Source organism: Stegostoma tigrinum, chromosome 39 (genome assembly GCF_030684315.1).
Source record: "Stegostoma tigrinum isolate sSteTig4 chromosome 39, sSteTig4.hap1, whole genome shotgun sequence".
Taxonomy (NCBI): Eukaryota; Metazoa; Chordata; class Chondrichthyes; order Orectolobiformes; family Stegostomatidae; genus Stegostoma; species Stegostoma tigrinum.
In genome coordinates, this window is record NC_081392.1 from 9,944,311 (window position 1) to 9,968,999 (window position 24,689).

The 24,689-nt window shown below is 47.1% G+C and overlaps 1 protein-coding gene across 1 annotated transcript in view; it reads right to left on the reverse strand.

Moving 5' to 3' along the window:
- The window catches only part of ptgir (prostaglandin I2 receptor), a 77,662-nt gene extending 70,613 nt beyond the window's left edge, over positions 1-7,049 (reverse strand). Inside the window, exon 1 of the mRNA XM_048522627.2 lies at positions 5,391-7,049. Coding sequence (XP_048378584.1) covers positions 5,391-6,221 — 831 coding nt within the window. The 5' untranslated portion in view covers positions 6,222-7,049. The remainder of the gene's footprint in view (positions 1-5,390) is intronic.
- Between the last annotated feature and the right edge of the window lie 17,640 nt (positions 7,050-24,689).

The following is a 24,689-nucleotide window of genomic DNA, read 5'->3' on the forward strand; positions in this document are numbered from 1 at the left end:
GTAGAAGGAGAAAGGAGTGGCCCTCCCACCACAGTTGCCCGCCCAGCTCAGACGGGGTGCAAGATCAGGAAGGTATAGATTGGTTTGGAAGAAGGGGACCTCCACTCCCAGACAGACTTGGAAATTCAAAGTCCCATTCCAGTTTCTGCAGAACATGTTACGTTTCTGTGCTGACTCTATAATAATAAGGGAAGGCGATGGCGTGCGGGGATTGTCACTAGTCTGTTGTTCTGAAACTCAGTGAATGTCCTGGGGAGCCCGGTTCGAAATCTACCACGGTAGTTGATGACACTTGAATTCAACTTAACAACAAAATCTGGAATTAAGAATCTGATGACCAAAGCAATAGGAAATATCTGGCTCACACCAGGAAAAGAAATCTCCCATCCTCACTTGGTCTGACCTACGTGTGACTCCAGGCACAAAGCAATGTGGTTGCCTCTCAACTGCACAGCTCATGGGCAATAAGTGCTAGCCAGCCAGTGACACCCATGTCCCACAAGAGAATAAAACATAAGTGGTCTCAGAGAGTGTGGAATAGCTTCAAACACAGTTCACACACACTGCTTGATATTAGCTTTCCCAAATCGGTACTCTAATAATCGTATGCTCCCCTCTACATTCACAGGCTTCCCACCCCAAAGCTAAACTGACCCACAACCGGAATCATTTCTCTCCATCATCCCATTATATTGCGACATCCTGATGTGACATGGCATGGTTGGGATTACCTGTGACGCACATGTGTGTTGTGTTTAATGGCTTAATTGCCCTGTGTTTGACCATGTGAGCTTGGTGATGTCCATCATGCTTAGTAGGTTTGCCCTTGGTACACTGACTCAGAAACAGGTACACAAAGCTGGAGGCCTGTGCTGGAGCGTGGAGCTCTTTCAAAGCACTGTGCAGGTTAGAGTGGGTTCAGTCATGCTAAATTGGCCATAGCGTCTAGCGATGTGCAGGTTAGAGTGGGTTCAGTCATGCTAAATTGGCCATAGCGTCTAGCGATGTGCAGGTTAGAGTGGGTTCAGTCATGCTAAATTGGCCATAGCGTCTAGCGATGTGCAGGTTAGAGTGGATTGGCTGTGCTAAACTGGGGCAGCACAGTGGCTCAGTGGTTAGCACTGCTGCCTCACAGTGCCACGGACCTGGGCTTGATCCCACCCTCGGGCGACTGTCTCTGTGGGGAGTTTGCACATTCTCTGGTTTCCTCCCACATACCAAAGGTGTGCAGGATGGGTGGATTGGCCATGCTAAATTACCAATCAGAGATATGTAGGTGAGGTGGGTTTTAGTGGGGGATGGGTCTGGATGGGATTTTCTTCAAAGGGTCAGTGTAGAGAGAGTCGAGCATTGTGCAGGGTAGGGTGGCGTGGGTTGACCATGCTAAATTGACCATAGTATCCAGGGATGTGCAAGCTGGATCGTGGGGAATGCAGGGTTACAGGGATAGGGTGGAGGGTGGGTTTAGGTGGGATGCTCTTTGGAGGTTCAGAGTGAACTCAGTGGGCCAAATGACCTGCTTTCACACTGTAGGGATTTTAATGTACCGTGACAAACATGGCAACGGTGTGGAAAATGGCTCCCATAGCTGCCTTCCCAGTTCCCACTCGTTGCAGAGTCAGGAAGGTATAGATTGGGGGGCTCCTTTTCACGCCCCTGAATGCTTCCTAAGCTGAAGACAATCAGTCAAACAGAGTAAATACACATCAGAGGAGGAGGCTATTCAGCCCATTTTGCTTCTACCTGAAGGAACACACCATCAATCCCACTGACCCCGCCTTTTCACATTTTTAAGAATCGTAGAATCCCTACAGGTTGGAAGTAGGCCAGTCAGCCCATCAAGCCCACACCGGCCCTTCAAAGAGCATCCCACCCCAATCCATCCCCCTTCCCTATCCCTGCAACCCTGCAATTCCTATGGCTAACCCATCCAGCCTGAACATCCCTGCACACAGTGGGACAATTTAACATGGCCAATCCACTCATCTTTGGACTGTGGGAGGAAACCGGAGCACCCGGAGGAAACCCACGCAGACGCAGGGAGAATGTGCAAACTCCACACAGACAGTGGCCCGAGGGTGGAATCCCTAGCGCTGTGAGGCAGCAGCACTAACCACACTGTGCCAACATGCCCATTTCTTTTTATAAGTTAGTTTTAAATCTGCTTCCACTACCATTGCACGCTGTGCATTCAAGACCATTAACAGCTCAAGACCCAAGACTGAAAATGAAACTATGCATAAAATTTACGGAATGCCGAACACTGAAAGGGTAGTGGGAGCAGGAGGAAGATATGCTCAAAAATAAAAGCCGTTTATAGTAAAGACAACGAAGCTGCGAAGATAAGGATCCCTTCTGTACATTTCTAAACACATCTTTCACAACTGCAGTGTACCACAGCGAGGTGTAGTAGACGTCTGAAACACTATTTGTGGCTCACAGGGTAACACTCCAAGTGCTGAGAGGTAGGAAAAACTGCAGATGCTGGAATCAGAGATAACACAGCGGGCCAGGCATGAGGTTAAATTTCCCCTCTGGGGATCCAGTCCAAACCATCCAGGTTGGCACGCCCAGCGCAGTTCTGAGGGAGCGCCGCATTGTCAGAGGTGTGAGGTTTAAATTAAGATCCCAGCTTCCTGCTCAGGCAGGCTTTAAAACGATACAGGGGCACTACTTAGAAGAAAAATAGCGGGGTTCTCCACCGCCAATCCCACAGTGTCCTCGTCAATGTTAGTCCCTCAAATCAGCAAAATCTGCTCATTATCACATTATTGCCAGAGACTGGCAAGTGCAAACAGCCAGCCTGTAACTTTCTGTTACAGCCACAGTGATGTACAGCCCGCTAACAGACCCTTCAGTCCAACTCATCCATGCCGACCAGATATCCTAAATTAATCTAGTCCCATTTGCCAGCATTCGGCCCATATCCCTCTAAACCCTTCCTATCCATGTACCCATCCAGATGTCTTTTAAATGTTGTAACTGTACCAGCCTCCACCACTTCCTCTGGCAGCTCATTCCATACACGCACCACCCTCTGTGTGAAAATGTTGCCCCTCAGGTCCCTTTTAAATCTTTCCCCTCTCATCTTAAACCTATGCCCCTCTAGTTTTGGTCTCCCCTACCCTGGGGGAAAGGACCTTGTCTATTCACTCTATCCATGCCCCCCATGATTTTATAAACCTCTTATAAGGTCACCCCTCAGCCACCGGCACTCCAGGGAAAATACGCCCTGGAAGTGGAGGAGGCTGGTACAATTACACCATTTGAAAGGCATCTGGATGGGGACATGAATAGGAAGGGTTTAGAGGGATACGGGCCAAATGCTGGCAAATGGGACTGGATTAATTTAGGATATCTGGTGGTGTGGATGAGTTGGTCTGAAGGGTCTGTTTCCGTGCTGTACAGATCTACGATGTTGTAGTCCTTCCCGTTGCACCTCCTCGGTGCCACACAAATTAAAAATAAACTCGAAATGCTGTTATGGATTGTCCACGATGCTGCATTTGAAAAGAGGCACCAGCTGACTTTTGGAGTCAAAGAGACAGCAGTTTGTCACTGAGCTGTGACGCAAGTTTTGACATGAAGAGAATTTATGCAGCATCCCCTAACGCCTCGGTAATGCCTTATACAGGTTCTTGTTCATGGGACATGCTGTCAATAAAACAGCTCAGAAGTCAATCGCTGATCTGGCCGAGCGAAAAGCTATTGCTTAAAAATCGATTATTCTCTAAATAAACGCACGTACCACCGGTGAGCCTGTTACAGAGTGCCCGAAATTCCAGTCGCTGTTACTGAGTACTGCGCCAGACCGTGTCAGAAGGCAATTCAGACTCACAGTAGGACTGGAGGACATCGCAGCCAGACCAGGTAAAGTACAGCAGGTTTTATGGAAACATCGCAAATAGAAGCAGGAGCAGGTCATTCGGCCCTTCCAGCCTGGTCCCCCCAGTCCATATGAACATGGCTGAGTGTCCAACTCAGTCCCCTGTTCCTGCTTTCTCCCTTTAGCTCTAAGAACTATGCCTAACTCCTTCTTGAAAACATTCAATGTTGCGGCCTCAACTGCTTTCTGTGGCAGAGAATTCCACAGGCTCTCCCGCTCTCTGGATAAAGATATTTCTCTTCATTTCAGCCCTAAATGGTTTACTCTATAACCTTAGACTGAGACCCCCAGGCACAGGGAATATCCTTCCAGCATTTACCGTCATCTGACCCTGCTGGAATTTTCCGAACCCATCAGCCTTTTCCCATCACGAAGGAATGTGGGTGAATGAACTGGAGATGGTTTAAGAGCATGCAACACAGTCTTCAGGCACTAATGCAAAATATAAACCGCTGCAGATGCTGGGAAAATCGTAATATACACAAACCACATGGACTTTTCAGTTTAACCATCGATGTTCTGAAGAAAGGTCACTGGACCCGAAACGCTAACTGATTTCTCTCCACAGATGCTGCCAGACCAGTTGCTCTTTTCCAGCAATTTCTGTTAATGGACCCGAAACGTTAAATCTGTTTCTCACTCTACAGACACTGATAAGGCATGTCGGTTTCTTTCATTTTGTTTAAATTTCGTGGTCACTCTTCATTGATCCCAACTGTTTCTACGCCCAGATTGTCTTTCTAATAAAAAATCCCTGTAACCTGATCCAAATTCGCAAGAGATCGGGGATTTGCAAAGAGGAGGTTCGAGTCTCCGCTTTTCCATAATTCAACCAGATCACAGCAGATAATCAGCCTCAATGCTGTTCTTCCCTACAATATCCATTCATACCTTCAATAGATTTCTAGCTATTAAACTCCATCTTGAAAATAATCAATGACTGAGCTTCCCCAGCTCCCAGATTGTGGAGAATTCTAAAGATCTCCCCATCCTGTAAATGAAGAAACTCCTTCACACCTCAATCCTCAATGGATTACCCCTTATTCTGTGTGTGCTGGTTCTTGGCCTCCAGTGACCCCAGACATGTTCTGCAGAAAGCTTGTACAGGGTTAAGAGATAGAGGGAGCTGCAGATGCTGCAGAATCTGAGATAACAAGGTGTAGGGCTGGAAGAACACAGCAGGCCAAGCAGCATCAGGGACCCCGAAATGTCAGCTTTGCTGCTCCCCTGATGCTGCACCTTGTTATCTCAAAGGGTTAACTCAGCTTCCTCTCCACAGATGCTGCCAGACCCTGCTCGGTTTCGCCAGCGCGTTCTGGTAAATAGTATGTAGGTTTGAATGAAATCACCTCTCATTCTTCAAAATTTTAGAGAATATGAACATATCTTCCCAATCAATAATCTCCCCGTGCCCGGACCCCTCGCACAGATCTCCCCGTGCCCGGACCCCTCTTGCCGTGGAACACCGAGAGAAGTTTTTGTTGTGAAAGAGCCGGACACTCACCGTGAGGGGCAGGGAGCAGATGGCGAAGATTGCTGTCATGGAGACGAGCAGGATGAGGTGGTCGACTTCCTCCTCCCTCTGGCCGAAGATGCTCCTCCTGCGAGCCTTTCTCTGGGACGAAAGCACCGAGCCGCGCCGGGTTCTCTGGCTCCGGTGCATCTTGCAGAGGCTGATGATGACCGAAGCATTGCACAAAACCACGGCGAGCACCAGCAAGGCGGTAAGGCTGGCATAGAGCAGCGAGAAGCCCACCACAGCCCAACTGCTGGACTCCATCTGCAGGAAGCACCAGGTCCCCGGGCAGTACTGCTTGTGTTGGCCGAAGCCGACGACGGGCAGGAGGCAGAAGAGCCCCGCGAAGATGTAGATGATGGGCAGTGCCAGCTTGGCCCGGCTCCTGCCAACGTGCTGGGGATAGAGGTACGGGTGGCTGATAGCCAGGCACCGCTCGGCTGCCATGGCAAACAGCAGCAGAGTGGATGCCAGCCCGAAGAAAGTCATGGCGCTGGAGAAGAAGGAGCAAAGGCCAGACCCTCCTGCAAGGCCGAGCAGCGAGCGCCCCTGGGCATATGCCACAAACACCATGGGGCTGAGGCAGCAGGTGCCCATCAGGTCGGTGACTGCCAGGCCGGTCACCAGGATGCAGAAAACAGAGGACTTGGTTCGCAGCTCCTTCCTGTGTACCCCCAGTAGGGCTAATGCCAACACGTTACCCACCACCCCTGCAGTGAACATCACAATGCTGACCACAGGCTGACTGTTCTCCAGGATCTGAGTGGTCTTCTTGCAGGAACTGTTGTCCATCCGCTCGAGGCCCAGAGAATCCGCCATCCCTCCTCAGTACGGAGAGGGGGACACACACACACACACACACACACACACACACACACAGAGACACAGAAAGGGAGAGGCAGGGAAAGACACAGATACTCAGACACAGAAAGACAGAGAGAGCGAGACAGACAGAGACAGCCAGGTAGAGAGGGACAGGCAGAGAAAGAGAGAGACAGGTACACACACACACAGAGGCAGAGAGAGAGAGAGTCAGACAAACACAGAGACACACACAAGAGGCAGAGAGAGAACAGACGGAAAGAGACAGAGATACAGACAGAAGGAGAGAGAAACACCCACACAGACACACAGAGAGAGAGTGAGACGGGGACAAACACAGAGAAAGAGGCACACAGAGACAGACAGACACACACACACAGTCACACACACACACACACACACACACACTCTCTCTCACACACACTCACACACACACACTCTCTCACACACAGACACACTCACTCACACAGACACACACAGAGAAAGACACAGACACGCACACACACACACAGACACAGGCACACTCACATACACTGAGAAAGACACACACACACACACACACTCATACAGAGAAAGACACACAGACACACACACACACAGACACACAGAGGATGGGGAATTCAAAAGTTTCTCAGGACGAAATAAAAGTTTCTCAGACCTGACTTCGCCCTGTTTGTCTCGCTGCTTTTTCCTCACTACCCAGATTCTCACTGGGGCCACCTTTCTCCTTCAGGCAGTGGTGTAACAGGGTACCCAGCCTGGCAGAGAGCTGCCCGCTTCCTTCTGTCTGCACCCCTGTTCTGCTGCTGCTAGCGTACCCGCGGAGCGAGGTCCCAGCATTGGCTGTACGCCCAGCGCCTCCTCCTTTTGTATCTAACAGCTGACAAAGGCGGGGCTCAATCAACAGACGTTTGGCCAAGGGCGAGAGAACTAAAGACACCATTTAAAGCCGCACTGATCTCGCAAAGAGGACCAGAACCCATTTCCCTCCGGAACAGTCCAAAATCTCACCCTCCCCTCCCCAGACTCCAAACGCTATCCCCCCTCCCCATCTCAGGCTGAGTGGGAGCCTGCTCTCTCTCACTCTCTCTGTCTGCTAAAGAGATAGTGTCTTTCCAAACACCACAGTAGCGGAACTGAGCGACACCAGCTCCGTCAATGCTGTGGGAAATCTGATAGGGAACCAGAAAATGCTGGAGAAAATTAGCAGGTCTGAGAGCATCTGTGGAGAGAGAACATTACGAAGTCATATACAATTGACTGTGTTTTTCTCTCCACAGATGTTGCCAGACCTGCTGAGTTCCTCCAGCATCTTCTATTTTGATTGCTCTCTCTGTTAACTCCTCCCCAAGACTCTTATCAGAATTCCTACAGAGTGGAAGCAAGCTATTTGGTTCATTGATTCCACGCAGACCCTCCCATGCAGACCACCCTATCACTGTAACCCTACATGTCCCACAGCCAACCCACACACCTTTAGACTGTGGGAGGAAACTGAAACATCCAGAGAGGGTCCCATGCAGACACGGGAAGAATGTGTAAACTCCACACAGACAGCCACCCGAGGGTGTAATCGAACCCAGGTCTTTAGTGCTGTAAGGCTGTAGCGCTGTTCACTGAGTGTCCTGGCTTGGAAATATATCTGAGGAAGGGTCACTGAAACCGAAACGTTAACTGATTTCTTTCAACGGATGCTGCCAGACCTACTGAGCTTTTCCAGCAATTTCAGTTTTGGTTTCTGATTTCCAGCATCCGCAGTTTTTGTGTGGAAATATATTGCCTGTTCTTTCAGCGTCGCTGGGTCAGAATCCTGAAACTACCTCTGTAACAGCACTGTGAGGGTGTCCCTGAACACAAATGATGCACATGAAAGACTGTGATGATTCAAGAAGGCAGATCACCCCCGTCTTCTCCAGGGGCAATTAGGGACAGGCAGTAAATGCTGGCGCAGGCAGCAACATGCACATCCCACAAACAAAGGAAATATTTAAATCGAAGGGAATAAAATGTGAAAAGAAATATTTTTAAATCAATTTTTGGCTACTGATCAACATTTATTACCTATCCATAACTTTCTCTGGAGAAGCTGCCCATTTGAGTACCGTGATGAGATGGAATCACAAAATTCTGAATTCGAGTCCCACTCCAGGAACAATCAGTTATGCCACTGTATTGCATAAGATATACAGCCTGGAAACAGACCCTTCAGTCCAACTTGTCCATGCTGACCAGAAATCCTAAATCAATCCAGTCCCATTTGCCAGCATTTGGCCCTTATCCCTCTAAACCCTTTCTATTCAAGTCCCCATCCAGATGCCTTTTAAATGTTGTAATTGTACCAGCCTCCACCACTTCCTCTGGCAGCTCATTCCATACATACACCACCCTCTGTGTGATAAAGTTGCCCCTTACATCCCTTTTAAATCTTGCCCCGTCACCTTAAACCTATGCCCTCTAGTTTTGGACTCCCCTACCCTGGGGGAAAGACCTTGTCTATTCACCCTATCCATGCCCCTCATGATTTTATAAACTTCTGTTAAGAACACCCTTCAGTCTCCCTCACTCCAGGAAAAATAGCCCGAGTCTATTCAGCCCCTCCCTATAGCTGCAACCCCGGAAACATCCTTGTAAATCTTTCCTGAGCCCTTTAAAGTTTAACAACATCTTTCCTCTAGCAAGGAGGCCAGAATTGAATAAAGTATTCCAAAAGGAGCCTGACCAATGTGCTGCGCAGCCTCAACAGGACAGTCCTAACTCCTATACTTAAAGCACTGACCAAGGAAGATGATGTGGAGGTACCAGTGTTGGACTGGAGTGAACAACATCAGAACTCACACCATGCCTGGTTATAGTCCAAAAGGTTTATTTGAAATCACAAGCTTTCGGAGCCTCGTACCTTCATGGGGTAAAGTGCCTGGTGAAAGAGCAGCACTCTGAAAACTTGTGAGTTCAAATAAACCTGTTGGACTATATCCTGTTGGCGTGTAATTTTTGATTCTGACCAATAAAGGCAGTGCTGAGGGAGTGCTGCACTGCCAACGAAGCAGTCTTTCAGATGAGACGTGAAATCTAACATGTTGCCTCCCCATGTGGTTGGGGATAAGAGCTTTTGCGGCACTGTTACCGGGAATGGGAGATTTCCCATGGTGTCCTGGCTAATGATTACCCCTTAGCAGGCACTGTAAGAATCACAAGTGATGTGGGTCATTATTATGTTGTTGTTCATGGGAGCTTACTGTGCTCGCTTTGGCCATCATGTTTCCTGCATTACAGCAGAGACTGCACTTCCAAGAGCCACCAGTCGCTGCAAAGAGCTTTCAGGCTTCCAGTGCTCGGAGCAGGCACTACGTAAATGCAAGTCTCCTTCTTTTCATTTCCAAAGACAGTTTAGTCTTGACCACAATCGCTGTGGGTCTGGAGTCACATGTAGGCCCGAACCAGATGAAGATGGCCGATTTCCTTCCCTAAAGGGCGTTCGTGATTTTTTTTTAAAAGGTCATAAAACAGGAGAGGGACTGCAAAGGGAGGTGAACAATTTTACACCTTTCAACAAACTATGTGGGTGAAACGACTTCACAGAGGTCGGTATCTTGTCAACAAGTCGCCCCTTGCTGTCCTTCTGCACAGTCCACTGGCTGTGACCAGCCGGAACTGAGGAGATTCCAAATCCCCTGATTATCTTCCTTTTCTTTTCTTTTTTGTTTTTTTTTTCTTTTCTGTTGCTTGGTGTGAGACACAGTGAAAGCATCAGGTGTGTAAATAGTTTTAATATTATTGCACTACCAGGAGAAAGACCCATGTGGCCGAAGAACAAGTGGAGCCCAGTAGGGTCAATGCCTATGAGAAGGACAAAAGGAAAGTGAAGGGGAGGGTCGGGGTTGAATTGAAATGGAATTGGAGGAGGAGATAAAGCCCTCCACACCCCGCATTCCCCAGCTCTCCTGAAAGCCAATGAAAGCCTCAGAGCACACCACGTCCTCCTTTTCCAGGGATAAACAGGCCCAATCCTCTGTTTATTTCTTTTTTTGCTGCTAACTTGTTCAACATATTGCTACCTGGAAAGATACTCGTGTGACTAAAGGAACAGGAGCAAGAAGATCCCTTGAGGGCGATGCCTGTTTGAAGGAAAAGGTGAGGGGGAGCGTATGGATCAAATCAAAATGGCATTGGAGGGGGAGATGAGGCACTCCACACCCCGAGGTGCCCACCTCTCCCGAAATGTATTGAGAATATCGGTGGGCACTGTGTGTTCCTTCTCCAGGGATACCCAGACCCAATCCCTTGTTTATATTGGTCACACCAAGCGCTGACTGATTGCCTCAGGTCAACAACCCCAATCAAAGACCTCGTAGTCAATGGGATCCACTTGGCTCCTATCGCCACAGTGGGATCAGATGATCATTAGCTCTCCGAGCCGGTTGTTCTATGGTGCGCAGACGTTCTGTTACTGTTTTAGACAACATCATCAGTGCCAACTCTGATCGAAGCGTTGGTGTTCTGCCCCATTCTGAATTCTTATGATCCTCTGGTGGGTCTTGTCAGCTCCGGTTCTGCTGTTCCAGCAGCGCTCTGTAAACAGGGTCTATTCCTATGTGTTTGTTAACGAAGCCCCGCGTTGAGAGCCAGGCTTCCGGAAATTCCCTTGCATCTGTTGTTCGCTTGTTCCAGTGTAGTCGCTCGTTGTCTGTGTGTGCCGAGCCAAATGAAGATTGATCGTGTCTTTTTGCTGCCAGCTGCAGTTTGTTTAACCTGGTCGCCAAGTTTCCTCCCTGTTTGTCCAATGTAATGTTTATTGCACTCACTACATCATATTCTGTATCTCACATTAGTCCTGTTTACTGTTAGTATGCGTTTTTAGTCTTTGATAGAATTGGATGCAGTGTTGATGTAAGTTTGTCGTGCAATCAGGATCTTATGTGGTCTCAGGAGTCTGGTTGTTATTTCTGATAATTTTGATGTCGAGTAGCATTACTGGTGTTTTCTGACGTACCATGTCCTCCGGCTGTCATATGTTTTGTAGGCACCTGCGGTTGAAATTTCTTGGGTATCCGTTGTCAGTAAATACTTTGTGTAGGTGTTCCTCGTCCATTTTCTGCAGTTCTGGGATGTTTGCAGTGTGATATGGCTCGCTGAAAAAGTGCCTTAATGCAGCTCTGTTTGTGGGGTGGTAGCCGGCCAGCTAGTGAACCATTGCATCCACAACGCAGGAGCTACAAATTTTCGCTAAAATCTTAAAAATAACTAGAGTGGGAAACGGGTGAACATTGGGAACGAATTTATTGCAAATTAATTGTGGAGCTTCTACATTGTAAAACAGAACCTGCTATATCGAGATACAATTGTGAGAAACACCATATCAATTGGGTACTTTAACAGTTTTATTAAATGATAATTCGCATCGATGTGCTATCACATCCAAACGTCTCTCGGACACAGTGACTCACTCAAGTGCAGTGAGGAAGCTAAACTTTAACAATGCTGTGCTCGATCCAGTCCACAGAAATCATCCTCCCCCTCCCCACCCGAGTATATTTCTGTTGCGTACCTGTCTGGTTTGCTATTCGACTTTATTTACATTCTCTGCTTCTCTCGCTCCTTGTAGATAAGTGAGTTTTCAGGCCATTCGCACTAACTCTATGAAAACATTTATAAACTTGCAGAATTTGGTGGGTTGATCAAGCTTGTGGACTTAATTCAATCCAGAGAAATGTGACTTGATTAATTTAAGTGGGAGCAATATAATTCTAAGAGGGGGTGCAGGGGCCTGAAGGGGCTGCGTGTATAAATGTATATATTGCTGATATCAGCAAGATGTTGTACAGGATATTAGTGAGGCCTCTTCTGGAGCACTGTGTCCAGTTCTGGTCACCCTGTTATAGGAAGGATATGATGAAGCTGGAGAGGATTTAGAAGCGATTTACCAGGATGATGCTCTGAATGAAGGGTTGGAGTTATAAGGAAAGGCTGGATACGCTGGGACTTTTTTCCCCCTGGAGCGTAGGAGGCTGAGGGGTGACCTTACAGAGGTTTATAAAATCATAAGGGGCATCGAAAGGGTGAATGGTGGGGGATTTCAAGACGGGGGGGTATGCTTTTGAAGGTGAAGGAGAAAGATTTGAAAAAGACATGAGGGCCAACATTTTTACACAGGGAGTGGCTCACGTGTGGAGTGAACTTCCAGAGGAAGTGGTGGATTCGGGCACAGCTACAATGTTTAAAAGGCATTTGGATAAGTTCATGAATAGGAAAGGTTTGGAGGGATATGGGCCAGGAGCAGGCAGGTGGGATTATTTAATTTGGGATTACAAGAAAAAAAATGAAAGAACTGCGGATGCTGTAAATCAGGAAACCAAACAGAAACTGCTGGAAAAGCTCCGGGGTCCGATGACCCTTCCTCAGAACTTCTGTTTTTTTTCCTGCCAGACCTGCTGAGCTTTCTCTGTCATTTGGGGTTATGTTCGACGTGGACTGGTTAGGCCAAAGGGCCTGTTTCTGTGCTGTATGACTCTATGATAGGTTGAGGAAATGGATAATAAAGGATATAGCATCCTGGGCTCTATGAATAAGAGTAAAGTCATCATAGTCCCGGCCCCTCATTACAAAGAGGCAACTGATGGTTTAATCTGTGGGTCATTGCGTCTCAGGTGAGGCAGACGTTGAGAAGGAAATTCCTTCACAAAACCACATCCGGTGATGGGATTTGAACCTGCATTCTTGGCGTGACTGCATTGCAAACTGACCAACTGGGCCAGCTCGAATGTAATGTACAAAGGTAAGACATTACAGTAAACCTGAACTATCTCCTGGTTTGACCTCAAATGGAATATTACGTCCATATCAGCAGCTTAGAAAGGACGCAAAGCTGTTAGAGAGAGTGCAGAAACAATTCTGGTGAACGGATCTAGGAATGGGGAACTTCAGTCCTGCAGATTGGAGAAGTCAGAGGCTGTATTTTTGTTTCGGAAAACAGAAGATTAAAAGGCGATGGGGGATCGAGATGGAGCAGATCAGAAGAAACAGATCCCATGGGCTGAAGAATTGACAACCAGAGGGTCCTGACTGAAGGAGGCTGGTAAAGCAAATGCCAGTGAGGTGAAGGGAAAAGGTTCTTTGCTCTGAACCTTCATTGCTCTGCCCTCGGAGTGCGGTGGAAGTGGATTCAAATCGTGGCTTCGGGAGAGGACTTGGTCAGTTTGGAAACAAAAGCAAAATTCTGTGGAGATGTGAAGCAAACATCAAGGGGTCTAGCAGCATCTGTGGAGGGACAGAAACGGAGTTCACCATTCCGAAGACTCGAAACGTTCACTCTGTTTCTCTCTATCCACAGATACTGTCAGAGCTGCCTAGTTCTCTATGTTTGCTTCATTCTAAAGGTGTTCTGTCCTTGGCTCATCATCTGCTGCTGTTTCACTGTGACTTTGGCAATGTTTTTTGGCTAGCAATGGTTTACCTGTGCTGCCCCTTCTAAAGGGGGCAAGAAACGCAGCAGCTCTCGGGTCTGTCTCATCCTGAGCTGCAAACAAACCCACATCCCATCGGTATGATTTCCGAACTGCAAACTAGTCATTCAGTTCAACTGGGCTAACCTGAAGCAAAGGAAGATATGTCGGGGCTGTGTGGGGCTCTCTGAGTTGCTCTGTTAGAGAGCCAGTACAGACATGATGGATCTTATTGACTCAGCTGGACTCACCACATAAACACAGTGGCTACAAGAGCAGGGCAGAGGCTAGGAATTCTGCAGCGAGTAACTCATCTCCTGACTCCCCAAAGCCTGACCATCATCTACAAGGCACAGGTCAGGAGTGTGATGGAATACTCCCCACTTGCCCCTGGATAAGTACATCCCCAACAACGCTCAAGAAGCTCAACATCATCCAGGACAAAGCAGGTCCTACTTGATTGGCACCACATCCACAAACATGCCACCCCCTCCACACACAGTAACAGCCGTGTGTACTAACTACAAGATGCCCTGCAGAAATTCACCCAAGATCCTCAGACAGCACCTTCCAAACCCAAGATCACTTCCATCTAGAGGGACAAGGGCAGAAGATACGTGGGAACACCTCCACCTTCAAGCTCCCCTCTAAGCCACTCACCATCCTGATTTGGAAAATATCACTGTCCCTTCAGCGTCTCTGGGTTAAAATCCTGGAATTCCTTCCTTAAGGACATTGTGGGTCAACCCACAGCAGGTGGACTGCAACTGTTCAAGATCACCAACACCAATCTCAAGGGGCAATTAGGGATAGGGAATAAATGCAGGGCCCAGCCAGCGACACCCACAGCTCACAAACGAATAAATAAGAGAAAAGTTTTATTTGGTTCTGTTTGTAACGTAGAGCCGAGGCAATCGGATCCGACTGCTTAACCTTCAGAGTTACTGAGATATTCAAGTGGCTATTTGTGTGCCGAACAGGATGGTAATATTTCTGATCAAATGACTGAATGGAATTTGTGGAATGATAGTTGAATGGCTGTAAGAGTCTGGAATTTCTTGTTCCATTATCGCCAGACTGGGTAAATTCCCCTCCAGCATTCTCTTCCTGAACATGGCTGTGCTGAAGATGTAAATGAAAGTTTCCACTGGGTGCTCAGGTTTCCTCCCACAGTTCAAAGATGTGCAGGTTAGGGTGGAATGGCTGTGCTAAATTGCCCCATAGAGTCCAGGGATGTGCAGGCTGGGTGGGTCAGCCATAGGGAAATGCAGGATTACAGGGATAGGATTGGGAAGGGCACAATGCTGTTCGGAGGGCCAGCGTGGACCTGATGGGCCAAATGGCCTGCTACTGCACTGTAGAGCTTTTATGACTCTTCCAATCCCTTTTGTGAGGAATGGGTCAGAAAAGCAGAGAAATGGTTTTTAAGTTGTACAGAACCTGCTCAGAGGACTGTGCAGAGGGCAGAGTGCTGGTCTCTATCTCCCAAGCATAGGTTTAGAAGCTGTGCAAATGGTGGTAGGGAGAAAGGAAGGATTTGCAAGGATGAGACCAGATTGTAATGGTGAGCGAAGACTAAACCAGTCGGAGCGTATCACTGGAAAAGTGAAGGCTGATAGCTGACCTGAAAGCGGCACTTAAAATTATGAAGGGATTTAATAGGGTAGATATGGAGAAAATAGAGGAGGCTGTTCGGCCCATCTCCCGTGGGGGAGTTCCAAATCTGAGAAGCCATAAAGACAAACACTAGGAGCCAGAGTAGGTCATTCAGCCCCTTGAGCCATTTCCACCATTCAATGAGATCACGGTTCATCACGTCAAATCTGCATTCCCATCAAACGCTGATAAGCTTTCATTCCCAATTATTTGATTTGATTTGTTGTTGTCAAAAGTACTTAAGTATGCTGAAAAGTTTTGTTTTGCGAGAAGTACAGGCAGATCATTGCAAACACTGACATACAGATCATAGGGCTGTCAGCCAGAGCTAGGCATACAGGGTTACACTGCACAGAAGGAGCACAAAGCAAGATCAACATTAAGAAGATCAACATTATATGAAATTGGAGAGCTCCATTCCTCAGTCTAATAACGGCAGGGATGAATCTGCTCCTGAACCTGTTGACACGCGTGTTCAAGCTTCTGTATCTTCTTCCAGATGGAAGAGGTTGTAGGAGAGAATTACCAGAGTGACTGGGTGGGGGGGGGGGCATCTTTGATGATGTTGGCAGCCTTTCTGCAGCAATGAGAAGTGTAAATGGAATGGAGCCCATGAAGGGGAGGTTGGCTTCTGTTACAACTTTACAAGAATCCGTTCTCCTGTGCCTTAAAATATTCAAGCTCTTTGGTTCCACCAGCTTTTCAGGAAGAGAGTTCCAAAGATTGGCAACCCTTGGAAAGGAAATATTTCACCTTGTCTCTGGTTTAAATGGAGAGACCCCCTGATTAAACCCCTCCTTTTAGATCCTTCCATAGGAGACAGTGTGGATGTGGACAGGATGCCTCCATGACCTCTCTGGATCGCATATGTTTCAGTCAAGTTGCCTCTTAATATTCTAAATATCAGTGAATACAAGCCCAGCCTGTTCTCTTAAGCCAACCCAAACATTCTAGGTATTGGACATGCCCCTAATGCATTGACGTCCTTCCTTAAATAAGGTGACCAAGACTGAATACAACTCTCCAGATATAGGCTCACCACCTACAACCCAAACCTAGCCTCCCTCCTATGATCTTCAGTCTCCCCCACATCAGATGATAACATTCTACTGGCTTTCTTAATGACTTAAGACCTCACGGCAGAAGTAGGCCAATTGGCCCATCAAGTCTGCTTCACTGTTCAATGAGATCTTGGCTAATTTAACACCATTTAATTTCTGGATGGATGCATGAATAGGAGGGCTTTAGAGAGATATGGGCCAAACGCTGGCAGATGGAATTAGATTAATTCAGGATATCTGGTCAGGTTGGATGAGTTGGACCAAAGGGTCTGTTTCCATGCTGCTTGTGTCTATGACTTTAAGTGAAGCCTAATGTGGGAAAATATGAAATGTCCATTTTGTTAGGAAGAATATAGAGAAGCATATTTTAGAAGGGTCTGTTTCTTTGCTGTACATCTCAAAGAATCTATAATAATCTTCAACTCCACTTTCCTGCCTTTTCCTCATAACCCCTCATTCCCTTAATGATTAAAAAAAATCCCTCAATTTCAGTCTTGATTAAAAACTTAACAACCCAGACTCAGTAGTCCTTTGCAGTAAAGAATTCTGCAGATTCACTCCCCTTCGTGAGAAGCAATTCCTCCTCATCTGTCTTAAATGGGTGACCCCTTACTCTGAGATGATGCTTTCTGGCCCTAGGCTCTCCCACAAGGTTTTTCTGATGAAGGGTCTAGGCCCGAAACGTCAGCTTTTGTGCTCCTGAGATGCTGCTTGGCCTGCTGTGTTCATCCAGCCTCACACTTTATTATCATCTCGGATTCTCCAGCATCTGCAGTTCCCTTTGTCTCTGATCACAGAAGTTGCTGGAAAATCTCAACAGGTCTGGCAGCATCGGTGAGGTTAAAAACAGAGTTAACGTTTTAGGTCCAGTGACCCTTCCTCAGAATTTGGGAACAACATCTCTGCATCTACTCTGTCAGGCACCCGAATGATGTCATATGTTTCAATAATGTCACTTGTGATTCTTCTCAACTTCAATGAGTTTGGAGTCGAATCTACTCAATCTCTCCTCATAAAAAAGGCCAGGATCGGATTAGTGAACCTTCTCTGGACTGACTCCAATATATCTTTCCTGAGATAAGGGTAATTAAATCATTTGCAGCATTCCAGCTGTGATATGACTAGGGTGTTGTACAATTACAACAAGTCTATTTTTATACTTCATTCCTTTTTAATAAAGGCCAATATTCTACTTGTCTTCCCTAATGCCTGCTACAAATTTTGTGATTCATGTACTAGGACACAAAGACACCTCTGTAGCTCAGAGCTGTGCAATCTCTCACCATTTACATAATTCTAAAATATGCTTCTCTATATTCTTCCTAACAAAATGGGCATATTTTCCCACATTAGGCTTCACTTAAAGTCATAGAGCTGTACAGCATGGAAACAGACCCTTTGGTCCAACTCATGCATGCTGACCAGATATTCTGAATAAACCTAATCCCATTTGCCAGCATTTGGCCCACATCCCTCTAACCCCCTTCCTATTCATGTACCCATCCAGATGCCTTTTAAATGCTGTAACTGTACCAGCCTCCACCACTTCCTCTGGCAGATCATTCCATACTCGCACCACCCTCTGTGTGAAAAAAGTGCCCCTCAGGTCTCTTTTAAAAGTTAGCCCTCTCACCTTAAACCTATGCCCCTCTAGTTTTGGACTCCCCCACCCTAGGGGAAAGACCTTTTCTATTAACATTATCCAGGCCCCTCATGATTTTGTAAACTTCTAAGGTCACCCCTCAGCCTCTGACACTCCAGGGAAAACAGCCCCAGCCTATTCAGCCTCTCCCTGTAGCTCAAACCCTCCAACCCAGCAACATCCTCGTAAATCTTTGATTTCATTTGATTTATGCTTTATTGCCATGTGTCCTCAAGTACAGTGGAAAGTATAATGTGCCACACATAGCACCATTTTAAGTACAAAGGAACCTTGGTACAAAACTGAGGTACAATTAGAGACACAGAGGAACAAAGTTAAAGGGTAGCCTTGTCCTTAGAAGAAGCAGAAAAGTAAAGAAAGAACATTTACGGTCCTTTCTAATTTTAAGTGGAAAAATAAAGAAAATAAACAAATTGTCAACAGTCTTTCCTAACTGCATTCCCTGGAAGGGCTCAGTCTCTTCTGTTTTGGCCTGCTCTATGGAAAATCTCAGGCTTCCTGCTCTTGATGCCACTGATGCCAGAGGACAGACACTTCAGGCTCACTGTAATCACGTTGGGCTCAGGTCCGCAGCTGCTGCCAGCAACCAGGCCTCCAGCCCAACACCGCTCCGGGCCCACAGCCATTTCTCCCAAACCAGGCCTCCAGCCCAACACCGCTCCGGGCCCACAGCCATTTCTCCCAAACCAGGCCTCCGGCCCACCACCACTCCGGGCCCACAGCCATTTCTCCCAAACCAGGCCTCCAGCCCAACACCGCTCTGGGCCCACAGTTGCTGCTACTCTTCCCACCACAGCTGCCTCCCTCTCCAGAACTCCGGAAGGCAAGTAAGAAAAAAAACAGAGGAGAAGGAGAGAGAAGATGAAGAAAGAGAAGAATGTGGCTGTCCTAGAGAAGATGGGCTTACTTTGGCAGTGCCACCATCTTGAATAGTTGGCTCACTTTCTCCTCCAAGCTCCAGATCCAAACTTTGTCACTTCAAAACCTACATTCCTACTTATCTTTGTGTTGTTAACAAGTTTATAACCACGCCTACCACCCCTTTATTGATATCATTTGTAAGCATATGAGACCCCAGCACTGATCCATATAGCACAGCCTCATTACATCTTGCCAGTCTGAAAGGAAAAAAACCACAATCTATTCCTGCTCTGCGCTTTGTCTTTTGCAATTGTTCGCTAACTGCTCCGTAGTTTTGTGCTCTGTCTCCCTTCCTCCTGTTTTCAATAAAGGAGGAGCATTGGCTATCTCCTGTTGTAATGGGACTGTCCTCAAATCGAGTTTTGGAAAATTAAGTCCAAAGTATCATCCGTCTTACAAAAACTTATTTTAAGACCCAAGGATAAAGTCCATCAGGTCCTGGACTCTTGCCAGTACGTTGCACTTAACATTTAGATTAGATTCCCTACAGTGTGGAAACAGGCCCTTCGGCCCAAATCCACACTGCCCATTGGAGCTTCGCATCCAGACCCATCCCCCTATAACACACACACCCCTGAACACTAAGGGCAATTTAGCCTGGACAATCCACCTAACCTGCACATCTTTGGACTGTGGGAGGAAACCGGAGCACCCGGAGGAAACCCATGCAGACACGGGGAGAACGTGCAAACTCCACAGAGACAGTCGCCCGAGGCTGGAATCGAACCCAGGTCCCTAGTGCTGTGGGGCTGCAGTGCGAACCACTGAGCCACCGTGCTCTTAGGTTTCTCCCTCCCTTCTATTTCCTGATTTATGGCTGTTTGAGACATTACCTATAACTCTATAACAAAAAAGTGAAGCCAAATACCTTTCCCACCTGATTTTCCCACCATTAATTCTCCAGTCTGAGTTTGGAATAGACCAGTACTCATTTTGTTAACTCTTCTCTTTAAATATTTAGAGAAACTTTTGCTATCTGTTTTTATATTTCTGGCTTGCTTTCTCCTTTGTGCTTTATCCTTTTCATTCCCTATTAATTCCTTGCTGTACTTTATATTCTGCCCAATCTTCTGACCTACCACTTATCTTTAAATAATTGTATACCTTTTTCTTTAACATTGATGCTATCTTTAACATTTCCAATTAATAGTGGAAGGTAGATCCATCCCTTGGAATTTTTCTCACACATTAGAAAACATCTTCTCTGCAGGTACATTCCTATAAAATGACTGAAACTGCATCTCTTTTGACCTGTCCTTTAATTTGCCAACTCTGCCATGCCCTCAAGATGCCTTTTTTTATTTAAACTAAGTAGCCTTGGACCCCTCTTCTCTCCCTCAAACTCAATGTAAAGGTCATTCATATTTTGGTAAATGTGAAACGCTACAAGTGTGGAGAATTCAAAAGAAGTATCTTTACCTGCGGAGAATTAACAATGTCACACTCACTGGAACAGGGAGCAATTGAGATGGACACCAGTAGAAGCTGGATAAAAGCCAGGGGAATACATAACAAGAATGGGGCTTTTTGAATAGATTAGATTCCCTACAGTGTGGAAACAGGCCCTTCAGCCCAGCAAGTCCACATGGCCCCTTGGAGCGTCCCACCCAGACCCACCCCCCTATAAGCCACACACCCCTGAACACTACAGGCAATTTAGCATGGCCAATCCACCTAACCTGCACATCTTTGGACTGTGGGAGGAACCCGGAGGAAACCCACGCAGACACGGGGAGAATGTGCAAACTCTGCACAGACAGTTGCCCAAGGCTAGAATCGAACCCGGGTCCCTGGCGCTGTGAAGCTGCAGTGCTAACCACTGAGCCACCATGTCGCCCCAGCTTGTACAATTATACGATACTTCTACAATAGAACATAAGACATAGAACAGTACAGCACAGTACAGGCCCTTCGGCCCAAGATGTTGTGCCAACCTATTATCCTACCAAGATCAATCTACCCCGCCTACCTTTCATTTTACTATCCTTCATGTGCCTATCCAAGAGTCGCTTGAAAGTTTCCAAAGTATCTGACTCCACTCCCACTGCCAGCAGCACATTCCACATGCCCACCTCTGTGTGAAGAACCTACCTCTGACATCTCCCCAATACCTTCCTCCAATCACCTGAAACTTATGCCCCCTTGTAACAGTCATTTCTGCCCTGGGAAAAAGTCTGAGTATTCACTCTATCTATGCCTCTCATCATCTTGTACACCTCTATTAAGTCACCTCTCATCCTTCTTTGCTCCAATGAGAAAAGCCCTAGCTCCCTCAACATTTCCTCAAGACCTGCCCTCCAGTCCAGGCAGCATCCTGGTAAATCTCCTCTGCCCCCTCTCTAAAGTTTACACATCCTTCCTATACGAGGCAAACAGCACTGAACACAATATTCCAAGTGTGGTCTAACCAGAGTTTTGCAGAGCTGCAGCATAACCTCGTGGCTCTTAATTCCTCTGCTAATGAAAGCCAACACACCATATGAATTTCTTAACAACCCTATCAACTTGGGTAGCGAATTTGAGGAATCTGTGGACGCAGAGCCCAAGATTCCTCAGTTCCTCCACACTGCTGAGAATCCTGCCATTAACCCTGTATTCTGCATTCAAATTAGTCCTTCCAGAATGAATCACTTCACACTTTTCTGGGTCGAATTCCATGTGTCACTTCTTTGACAGGATGCAGAGCTGGCCAATGTCCCGTTGCAAACTACAACAGCCCTCCACGCTGTTCACAACTCCACCAACCTTCCTGTCATCGGCAAACTTACCAACCCACCCTTCCACTCCCTCATCCAAGTCATTTATAAAGATCACAAAGAGCAGAGGTCCCGGAACAGATCCCTGTGGAACACCATTGGTCACTGAGCTCCAGGCTGAGTACTTTCCATCTACTACCACAATCTGTCTTCTAATGGACGGCCAATTCTATATCCAGACAGCCACGTTTCCCCGAATCCCATACCTCCTTATTTTCTGAATGAGCCTGCCTTGGGGAACTGTATTAAATGCCTTGCTAAAATCCATATACTCCACATCCACTGCTCTACCCTCAGAGTTTTGTCACATCCTCAAAGAATTCACTAAAGCTTGTGAGGCATGACCTGCCCCTCTCAAAGCCATGCTGACTGTTTCTAATCAAACTGTGCTTTTCCAAATAATCATAAATACTATCTCTCAGAATCCACTCCAATAATTTGCCCACCACAGAAGAAAGACTGACTGGACAGTAATTACCAAGACTATCCCTATTCCCTTTCTTGAACAAAGGAACGACATTTTCCACCCTCCAATATCTGGTACCACTCCAGTGGACAGTGAGGATGTAAAGACCATCGCCAAAGGGGCAGCAATCTCTTACCTCACTTCCCATTGTAATCGGTATATCATCGCCCACGGGACTTACCTATCTGAGGACCGCAAAAGCTGACGTTCCGGGTCTAGGCCCGAAACATCAGCTTTTGTGCTCCTAAGGTGCTGCTTGGCCTGCTGTGTTCATCCAGCTCCACACTTTGTTATCTCAGATTCTCTAGCATCGGCAGTTCCCATTATCTCTGACTTATCTTTCCTCAAGCTTTTCCAAATTGCTAGCATGTCCTCCTTCCTAACATCAACCTGTTCGAGCAAATCTATGGGTTACATGCTGTCCTCACAAACATCAAGGTCCCTTTTACTGGTGAATATTGAAGCAAAGTATTCATTTAGGACCTCCCCTACCTCTTCCAACTCTGCACACAAGTTCTCTCCACTATCCCTGATTGGCCCTACCCTCACTCTGGCCATCCTCTTGTGCCTCACATAGTATAGAGCACCTTGGGGTTTTCCTTAATCCTACCCACCAAGGCTTTTCATACCCCCTTGTCATTCTCCTAAGTCCATTCTTGAGTTCCTTCCTGGCTACCTTGCAGCTCTCTAGAGCCCTATCCGACTCTTGCTTCTTCAGCCTTAAGTAAGCTTCCTTCTTCCTCTTGACTAGATGTCCCACATGTCTTGTCATTCAAGGTTCCTTCAGCTTACCATCCTTTCCTTGCCTCAGTGGGACAAACCTATCCAGTACTTGTAACAACTGCTCCCTAAACAGCCTCCACATTTCTGTTGTGCACTTCCCTGAGAACATCTGTTCCCATTTTATGCTCCGCAGTTTTTGCCTAATGACATTGTAATTCCCCCTTCTACAATTAAATAATTTCCCATACCGCCTGCTCCTATCCCTCTCCATGACTATGGTAAAGTGAGGGAGTTGTGATCACTGTCACCAAAATGCTCTCCCACTGAGAGATCCCACACCCAGCCCGGTTCATTGCCAAGCACCAAATCCAATATAGCCTCCCCTCTAGTCGGCCTATCTACATATTGAGTCAGAAATCTTTCCTGGACACACCTGATGAAATTTGTTCCATCCAAACTATTTGCACTAAGGAGGTTCCAGTCTATATTAAGGAAGTTGAAGTCACCCATGACAACAACCCTATTACTTCTGCACCTTTCCAAATTCTGCTTCTCCAATCTGTTCCTCAGTGTCTCTGTTGCTACTGGGGGCTCCATAGAAAACTCCCAATAAAGTGACTGCTCCTTTACTGTTTCTGATTTTCACCCAAACTGACTCAGCAGACACACCCTCCTCGATGACCTCCCTTTCTGCAGCTGTGATGCCATCTCTGATTAGCAGTGCCATTCCCCCACCTCTTACAACATCTAAACCCCGGAAAATCCAACAACCTTTCTTGCCCGTGTTATCCAAGTCTCCGCAGTGGCCGCAATATCGTAGTCCCAAGTACTGATCCATGTTCTCAGTCTGTCACCCTTATTCCTGACGCTTCGTACATTGAAATAGACACAACTCAACCCGTCACACTGCAACTTCACCCAATCAACTCTCTATCCTTTCTCACAGACTATCTACCTGTACATCAGCTACTCCATCCTCTGATCTGTAACTCTGGTTTCCATCCCCCTGCCAAACCAGTTCAAACCCTCCTGAAGAGCTCTGGCATACCTCCTGCCCAGGATATTGGCATCCCTCCAGCTCAGGTGCAACCTGTCTTTCCTGTATAGATCCCACCTTCCAGAGAAGGTATCCCAATCTTCCACAAACCTGAAGCCCTCCTTCCTACACCAGCTCTGTTGCCGCATATTCAGCTGCACACACTCTGTTTCTGGCCTCACTAGCCCGTGGCACTGGTGGTAACCCTGAGATTACTACTCTGCTCATCCTGGCTTTTAGCTTCCATCCTAACTCCCTATATTCACTTTTCAGGCCCTTACTCCATTTCCTAGCTATGTGATTGACACTGATACATACCATGACTTCCAGTTTCTCTCCCTCCCCCTTAAGAATCCTGAAGGCTCAATCCGAGACATCCCTGATCCTGGCACCCGGGAAGCAACACACCATCCGGGAGTCTGGCTCACTACCACAGAATCTCCTGTCTGTTCCCCGAACCATTGAATCTCCTGTCACTATTGTTCTCCTATTCTCCCCTTTCCCTTCTGAGCCACAGAGCCAGGCTCAGTGTTAGAGACTTGTCCACTCTGGCTTTCCCCTGCTAGGTCTCTCTCCTCCTCCCCCCTCCCCCGATATTGAAAGCGGGATACTTATTGAGTGGAATGGCCACAGGGGAACTCTGTACTGGCTACCTATTCCCTTTACCCTTCCTGACAGTCACCCAGCTACTTTTTTCCTGTACCTTGGGTGTGACCACCTCCCTGTAACTCCTCTCTATCACCC